General features: G+C 43.1%; 1 protein-coding gene across 1 annotated transcript in view; it reads right to left on the bottom strand.

Moving 5' to 3' along the window:
• LOC103743787 (N-acetylneuraminate lyase-like) overlaps positions 1-7,074 on the bottom strand; it is a gene marked incomplete at both ends in the record, with an annotated part of 11,711 nt that extends 4,637 nt beyond the window's left edge. The window contains 4 exons of the mRNA XM_008845258.1: positions 1,512-1,558; positions 1,721-1,869; positions 4,776-4,868; positions 6,999-7,074. Of these exons, the coding sequence (XP_008843480.1) occupies positions 1,512-1,558; positions 1,721-1,869; positions 4,776-4,868; positions 6,999-7,074 (365 nt within the window). The remainder of the gene's footprint in view (positions 1-1,511; positions 1,559-1,720; positions 1,870-4,775; positions 4,869-6,998) is intronic.
• Between the last annotated feature and the right edge of the window lie 1,907 nt (positions 7,075-8,981).

The following is an 8,981-nucleotide window of genomic DNA, read 5'->3' as shown; positions in this document are numbered from 1 at the left end:
TTGATCATATTTAGACCTCCTTTCCTACCTGCATCCTGCCCTCATAGCCTGCCCACAGGATTTCATACATTCTGTCATACATGTTAAAGCCTATCTAGTCAAGTTTATGTACCAAGATGTCCCTTGGTGTGAGTTCATCCACTGGAGCCTGTTCAGCCTATCTAGCATCATTTCCTTAAAGAAGACCAACTCTCCCTTACCCAGCAGTGATCTGCTGCCAATAGTTCCTTGGCTAAGGTTGGGACTTCCTACCCATTTCCCCTATAAACATTTTGATCTCTTTTCTTTTTCTTTTAAAATATTTTATTTATTATTTTTATTTTATGTGTACGAGTATATTGCCTGCATAAGTGCACCTGTGTTATGCAATGCTCAAGGAGGACAGAAGAGGCCATTGGATCCCCTGGAACTGGAGTTACGGACAGTTGTTAGCTGCCATGTGGGTGCTGGGATTTGAACCCGGGGCTTCTGCAAGAATAACCAGTGTTCTTAACCACTGAGTCATGTCTCCAGCTCTTCTCTTTTCTTTTCTAAAAATCCCTTTTCAGGGCTGGAAAGATGATTCAGCAGTTAAGAGCACTGGCTACTCTTGCAGAGGACCTGGGTTTGGTTCCCAGCACCCACATGGCAGCTAACAACTGTCTGTTACTCCAGTTCCAGGGGATCTGACACTCTTTTCTGGCCTCTATGGGCATTGCACACATGTGGTGCATTTATATACACACAGGCAATACACTCATACACATTAAAAAATAAAAATAGCCAGGTGTGGTGGCGTACGCCTTTAATCCCAGCACTTGGGAGGCAGAGGCAGGCAGATCTCTGTGAGTTCAAGGCCAGCCTGGTCTACATAGTGAGTTCCAGGACAGCTGGGGCTACAGGGAGACCCTGTCTCAAAAAGATGAAAAAAAAAAATCCCTTACATATTTCCCTTAAAAGATAGAATTAACCAATTATATAATGTTGAGTAGTTAACTGCAGATGCTTGGTAGTTTTTACTATAAAATGACATGTAAAACTCTAGTTCAAGGACCAGGTTTTTTTGGAGATTACTCTTCCTGGGTCCCAGCCAGTTAATAAGTCTGCTTTGGCCCCATCTTCTCAGTTCTTTGACCTTATCTGGTTCTTTGACATACCCCCTTCTGCTTCTCCCTCCCTCCCTCCCTCCCTCCCTTCCAAAACTCAAGGATCATTTCATTAATGTTTGAGAGAAAAAGCCAGAATGAGCAGGCTCTACATCCCAGGTGGAGGGAGAGGAGGGAGATGAAAAGGAAGACAGAAAGGTGGTCATGCCTTTTAAACCAGGGTCAACAATGGAGGTTGGCCCATCCATGACCGACTGACAAATGACAAATGACAGAGCCTTACTCCATTTCTTTTTGATGAATGGGTATGGGAATGAAAAGGTGACGTCTATTATTAAGGACATATATGCAAGAAAGTAGAACTGTTTCAGGGATGAGCACCTTTGTGGGAGTCAGTAATCTCTGGGAAAGACGAGTCATACTTACCTGCCCACTGCTCCAGTAGCTCCCATCACCAGACCACTCAACAGTTGCTGATGAGAAAGAGACAAAGAGATTCAGTTCTTTGAGAAAGAGAAGAGATGCTGTATTATAAACAGCTGCATGAATTGCTTTGAAGGGAAACTGCCCTGTTGGAAAACACAGAGTGAGTGAGTGAGTGAGTGAGCGAGTGAGTGTGTGTGTGTGTAACTTACCTCATCCACACCAAAGAGCAAAGCAAACTGTCGTTGGTGATTCTGATCAACACACTGCCCAAAGTCTAAAAGATCAGTGTCGCTAAATTTCAGCCCTTGAAAGGTGGGGATCTTATCCTGAATCCCATCCAACAGCTCCTCAGCACGAACTGCTCAAAACAACAAATGTCTTATTAATCCATATAGCAACAGAAACTATCAAATATCATCTTCAGTTGGTGTGGTGGCACAGGCCTATAAGCCCAGCATTCAGGAGGCTAGGGCAAGAGGATTTTGAGGCTAACCTGGGCTACATAGAGAATCTGAAGCCAGCCTGGGCTACACAGCAGCACCCTGCCTTAAAAACAGGAAACACTACCACCATCAAAACATCCCGCACAGCCCCATATCAGCACACTTCCGCGGCCGTTGTCGGTGGAACTGACTCAGGCAGCATTGCTTGCCTCTGCCCAGTAGCTCTACGTACTTGTTAACCCCAACTTCCCTTGTGGTCAGTAGATGGGTGTTTGTGATATTGCAGACATATTTGTTCTCTGCCTCCAGTTCCTGAGACAGAAATCCTTGCAGATAAGGAGGCTAGGAGACTCTTTTGTCCCAATATTTGGTCTTTGACCCTGCTTCCTGATGTTGAGCTCTTGAGACTTTTGGAATTTCCTGAGTCATAGGAGCATCTTGTGGGGCTTTTGTTGTTTTATTTTCATTTACATTTATTTTTTATGTGTGAGTGTTTTACCTGCATGAACGTAAGTATACCACATGTGTGCAATGCCCACAGAGGTCAGAGGGCATCAGGTCCCTGGAACTAGAATTATAGACAGTTGTTACATGTGGGTGCTGGGAACAGAACCTAGGTCATCTGGAAGAGCAACCAGTGCTCTGAACCAATGAGCCATCTCTCTAGCCCTTTTTGTTTTTGACACAGGGTCATATGTAACCCAGACTGGTTTCCCTATATAGTTGCTGAGGAAAACACTGAACTTCCCCCTGCTTCAACCTCGCAAGTGTTGGGATTATAGGCATGTACTACCATGCCCTGTCCATGTGGTGCTGGGAATCAAACCCCAATGCTTGGCATGTATTAGGTGAATTCTCTACCTTAAGCTGATCTACATCCCCATCCCATCTTGTGTTCTAGTAAGGTGACTCTGACTGGGCTTCTAGACAGTCTCCGGATGGGGGAACGACTGCAGGAGAACCAACCATGTGATTAGAGGATTGGAATTTACAGTTCCATCCCCCAACCTCTTGGAAGGGGAGAGGAGCTGAAGGTTGACTTGATCACCAATAGCCAAGGACATACTCAATTATGACAATCTAATAAAGTCTTCACAAAACCCCAAAATAGCATTCAGAGAGTTTCTGGCTTGCTGAACACATGGAGGTTCCCGGGAAGAATACACATAGAGATAATATCCCCTATCTCTTCCCACATGCCTTATGCATCTTTTCATCTTTGTAGTAAATGGGTAAGGGTAGGTAAAGGATTTCTTTAAGTTCTGTGAGCTGCTCTAGCAAATTAATCAGTCAACCAGCAGGATCTGATTCTATCTCCGGGCAGACACTGTTAGAATGGAATTGAATCACTGAATACCACTTTGTCTCTAGTGGAGAGCTGATTGCTGGCACGGAGAAATCCCTATACACCTATCATTGTGGTGAAGTATTTTGTGTTAAGTCCGAAGTATGAGAAAGTAGGAAAACCATTTATTTCACAAAATATGTATAAAGCATAGCCTTAGGCTGAGGATATGTCTTAGGAGTAAGGAACCAGCCTAGCATGCATGAGGCCTTGGGTTCAGTCCCTTGTACCACACACACGACACACACACACCACACACACACACACACACGTCACAACTTAGGGGTGTATATCAGTGGTAGACCACTTGTCCAGCATGCAGAAGACCCTGGGGTTTGATCTTCAGCACAAAATAATAATAAAAAAAAATTAGAAACAAAAACAAAAAACAAAACCAAAAAAGGAAAAGTCAGAACAGATCAGGATATCTTTTTTCAGGTTAGACACAAGGCACACACAGTGGGGGTTAGGATCTCATGTCTTCTAATATAAGAAGATGCAGAGGGCTTGGAATATAGCTCAGTAGTTGACCCCTTGCCTAAAACTCATGGCAATCCTTTTGCCTTAGCTTGTCAATTTTTCTTCTGAGACAGGGTTTCATATATCCCAGGCTAGATTTTAACTCACTGTGTAGTGGAGGATAACCTTGAATTCTTTTTTTGTCTTTTTGAGACAAGGTCTCCCTGTAGCCTCAGCTGGCCTCAATATGTAAACCAGGCTGGCCTTGAACTCACAGAGATCTGCCTGCCTCTGGGATTGAAGGCATGCACCACCTTGAATTCTTGATCTGCCAGCCTCCAGAGGGCTGGAATTACAGTCATATACTACCACACCCAGGTATACCAACTCTTTTATGCTTAAGAACTTCCATATGAAGTGATTAATAAGAGCTGGGATGTTAGAACAACTCGCTTTGGAGCAACTGTAACTGCCTCATCATGGGCTACTGTTAGCTGGGTAGGATGGGAAGAAAAGGAGATTTCTTAGTGGAATAGGGTAGGTTGTGAATTGGGAGAAACAATCAAAAGAAGAAATACTTGGGGGCTGAAGAGATGGCTTAGTGATTACAAGGACTGGCTGCTCTTACAGAGGATCTGGGTTCAGTTCCCAGCACCCACATAGTGGCTAACAACCATGTGTAACTCCAGTTCCAGGGGATCTGACTCCCTTTTCTGGCCTCCACTGGCATTGACCACATATAGGTGCACTTACATACAGGCAGAACAGTCATACACATAAAATGAAATGAAATGAAATGAAATAAAATAAAATAAAATAGAAGCAAAATCTTGTTGGGCATGGTGGTACACACCTTTGATCCCAGCACTTGGGAGCCAGAGACAGGAAGATCTATCTCTGTGAGTTCCAGGCCAACTGGGGTTACAGGGAGACCCTGTCTCAAAAAGATTAAAACAACAACAACAACAACAACAACAAACAAACAAACAACCACACAAAAAAAGAAGCAATACTTACTCTTTACCCCTGTCAAGGAAGGAATGTGATAATAATAAAATGGCAGTGCAGGGGCCGCAGCAGCCACCTCCCCCAGGAAACTAATCAGGACATCTGAAAGAACAGGAGGAAGAGTCATGTGTGAACAAAATAAAACAGTGGATTTCCCTGATAAAAAAAAGAATCATCCAATGAAATGAAGCCATCCTCCTGGAAGTTGGAAGTTCTCCACTGCTCTTACCATTTCTGACACTGCTACTATGTCTCTACTCAGGTCATCTGAAGTAGAGAGGCCAGAAGGAGATCATTGTTTTCCTACCATACTATACTACTACTATAAAATTGGTCAGTGCTCACTGGGTGTGTGGCACACACCTTTAATCTCAACAGGAGGGAGGCAGAGGCAGGTGGATCTCTGTGAATTTGAGGCCAGTTTGTTCTGTACAGGGAGTTCCAGGCCAGCCAGGGCTACAGAGAGAGACACTACCTTTAAAAAAAAAAGTTCTGGGGCTGGAGAGATGGCTCAGCAGTTAAGAACACTGGTTGTTCTTGCAGAAGACCCAGGTTTGAATCCCAGCACCTACATGCAGGCAATACACGCATACACATAAAATAAAAATAAAAAAACAAAAACAAACAAAAAAATTCTAAGAGTGTAAGATTTGTTGCTTACCTTGCAAAAACTCAAGAGTTTTCCCTTTGGGGACTGAGCCAGGCAGAAAAGAAGAGTGCCCTCTGCTTTATTGAGAAAGTGGGATGGATTCCTGGGGCTGAAGAGATGGCTCATTAAGGGACTGGCTGCTCTTGCCGAGAACCTGGGTTCGATTCCCAGAACCTATATGGTCTTTATTAAGACCCATAAATCCAGCTCCAGGGCATCTGACTGCCTCTTGCCTCTGCCTCCTGAGTGCTGGGATTAAAGGCGTGTGCCACCACACCAGGTGTAAATAAAATATTTTTTAAAAAAGCTATTACATCTTGCTGGGTGTGGTGGTGCACATCTTTAATCCCAGCACTCAGAAGGCAGAGGCAGGCAGATCTCTGTGAGTTACAGGCCAGCCTGGTCCACATAGTGAGTTCCAGGACAGCTGGGGCTACAGGGAGACCCTGTCTCAAAAAGACCAAGGTGAGCTGCAGATGCCGCAGAACTGGCAGAATGCTTACGTTGTGGATGCCACCCAGCAGCAGGAGAGAGAACTGTATGTACTCTCCTTTCCCTGGATACTGTTCAGCATATGTTAACTATTTCAGGTAAAATTAGTATGTATAATTCATTTTCCTTTGTTCATTTTTTGAAATACTACTCATATAAAAATTTGTAAAACCATATGAAAAAATTTAAAAAAGATCTAAATTCCCAAACTTAATTCATGACATTTTATGCATTTAGTTGTGGCTTTAATCCTCCATACAAACACTTGTTTCTCTCTCTACCCCCCTCTCTCCTCAAACTTCCTATGTAGCTGAGGATGACTTTTAACTTCTGATTTTCCTGTCTCTACCTCCCCAGTGCTTGGATTTTAGGCATGCACCCACCAGCCTGAGCTGGTAAACCCTGAGCTTTGTGCATGAGAAGCAAGCACTCTACCAAACATGCTATATCCTGAATACCCTTTTATAGCTCTTTTATTGCTAATCAGTAAGGATTGGGTCTCAGCAAAACCAGGTGTGGTGGTACAGGCCTCCTGTAATCCCTTGTTGGTGGAGGCAGGAAGACCAGAAATTCAGCATGATTCTTTGCTACATAATGAGCTCAAGGTAAGGATGGGCTATGTGAGATCCTGTCTCAAAAAGTAAACAAACAAGCAAGCAGCCAACACAATAACAAGTGTCAGTATAATGGGACACAGTTTCTGCAGAGCAGGCAGTGGAGGAGGACAATGAACATTTTTGTGAAATCTTTTTTCCATGCATCACTATTCATCCACCCTAAATAGGACATGTTGTTTTGAATGACTATTTACACTTCTCTTGAGAAAAAGAGGGCCATGCTCTGCCATATGACTCTCAAACCCACACAACTTACTGGCCTCACCCAAACAAAGGCATCTACTAAATGAGGCTCAGTAGATGAGCCAGTCAGATGACTTGGCAAAGAATCCAAGTGCTTCAATACCATCTCTCTTATGGATCTAGGAGGAGCAATAGTCCATTGCAACTTGTATGGGTTAAATACAATCATTTTGAAAAGGAACAAGAAGTAGACAGTAGGCACTGTGCATTCACCTTTGCCAACCTGCTCACCTTTGTTCTGAGGCTTGAGAAAGAAAGGGGCAATAACAGCAATGCCATCGGCTCCAATTTCTGCTGCATGTCGGGCCTTTACAAGAAGAGACCATAGGAGAGTAAGTGATAAGTCGCCTACAGCTTGACAACAACCTCTTCAGCTTGCTAATTAATTCACTCACTAGACAATGGAAAAATTAGTCAATTGAATTAGGCATGGAAAAATTAGTCAATTTAATTAGGTGTCATTGTCAAGAAAATCCCAAGTTTCAAAATAGAAATGCCTGGGTGAGGAAAGCTGAGCACTTAATCTTATTTTTATTTATCTATTTAGTTGTTTTTATCGTGTGTGTATATGTTTGTGCGGGTATGTATGGGTAATCAAACCCAGTTCCTCTGGAAGAAAAGTAAGTGCTCTTAATCACTGAGCCATCTCACCAGCCCCAATAAAACTGTTCTTGATATGCTCATAACTACCAAATTATTTTGTTAGTGTATATGGAGATGGAAAGATGGCTCAGTGGATCAAGTCACTTGGCACAGCCTGATCACCTGACTTCAATCCCTGGAACCCACATGGTAAGAGAGAATCAACTTATACAAGTTCTCCCTTGACTTCCACTTGTGTGCCACCCCCTCAACACACATCCATACATACACACACAATAATTAAAAATTTAAAGTTTTACATTAAAAGAGGATTCTTTTTTTTTTTCTTGTCTTTTTGAGACAGGGTCTTCCTGTAGCCCCAGCCAGCCTGGAACTCACTATATAGACCAGGCTGGCCTTGATCTCACAGAGATCCACCTGCCTGTCTCCTGAATGCTGGGATTAAAGGCATGTGCCACCATGCCTGGCCCTTATTCATCTTTAAATTTTATGTTCTTTAACTGTTTTGCCTGCAAGTATGTAAGTGCCCCACATATATGCAAGCAGCACCTGCAAAGGGCAGAAGAGGCCCTCAGATCCCCTGGAACTGGAGTGAGTTACAGATGGTTGTTAGCTGCCATGCGGGTGCTGGGAACCAAACCCAGGTCCTTTATAAGAGCAGCCAGTACTCTCAACCACTAAGTCATCTTTCTAGCTGCCCCTGAATACTATTATTATTTTAAAGACAGGGTCTTGTTGTGTAGCTCAGGCTGTCCTCAAACTGACTATATATACACACACGCAAAACCCCCCACCACTACCAACAGAAAACTTTGCTAAGGAGACATGAACAGTTCATTTTTGGTTAAGTTACAACTGTTAACAGAGAAACTTGCAGATATAATTTTTCCTCTACTGTTCTCCCGAGTCAATGATATTATCTCTTTCTCACCGAACAGCCTAATAGTCATATTTTAAATTGATATTACAGACTGGGAATGTGGTTAAGAAAGGTTAAGAAGAAAAATATATATTACAAAAATACATTGTACTGTATTTTGGTGGCTTTTTCAAGTCATTTAGGGGAAAAAAATGAACATTTTCTTTCATTGTGTCCTTATAAGATTTTTGTTTTGCTTTGTTTAAGTGTTTTTATTTATTTTTATGTGTTTGAGTGTTTTGCCTTCATGTAAGTGCACCTGTGTTGTTACACAATGCCCTTGGAGGCCAGAAGAGGGTGTTGGAGCCACTTGAACTGGAGTTACAGATGGTTCTTAGCTACCATGTGGGTGGGTGCTGGGAACTGAACCTGGGTCCTCTGCAAGAGTAGCCAGTGCTCTCAATTACTGAGCCATCTCTCTAGCCCTTTTTCTTTTTTTGTTGAAACAGGATCTCCCCGTAGCCCCAGCTGACCAGACTGGTCTCAGTTTCACAGAGATCTGTCTGCCTCTGCTTCTCAAGTGCTGGGACAAAAGGTATGTGTCACCACTCCTGGCTGCCTTATACCATTTAAAATATATCTCTAGTAGAGTATCTAAGCTTATCTTTTTGTTTGTTTGTTTGCTGTCTTATGCAGCCCAAGCTGGCCTCAAGCTTGCTAGGTAGCCAAGGCTGGCTTTGAACTCCTGATCC

The sequence above is a fragment of the Nannospalax galili genome, unplaced genomic scaffold, assembly GCF_000622305.1.
Source record: "Nannospalax galili isolate Female #2095 unplaced genomic scaffold, S.galili_v1.0 scaffold6882, whole genome shotgun sequence".
NCBI lineage: Eukaryota > Metazoa > Chordata > Mammalia > Rodentia > Spalacidae > Nannospalax > Nannospalax galili.
The sequence above is the reverse complement of the archived record's forward strand: the minus strand, read 5'-3'. Positions and strand labels throughout refer to the sequence as shown.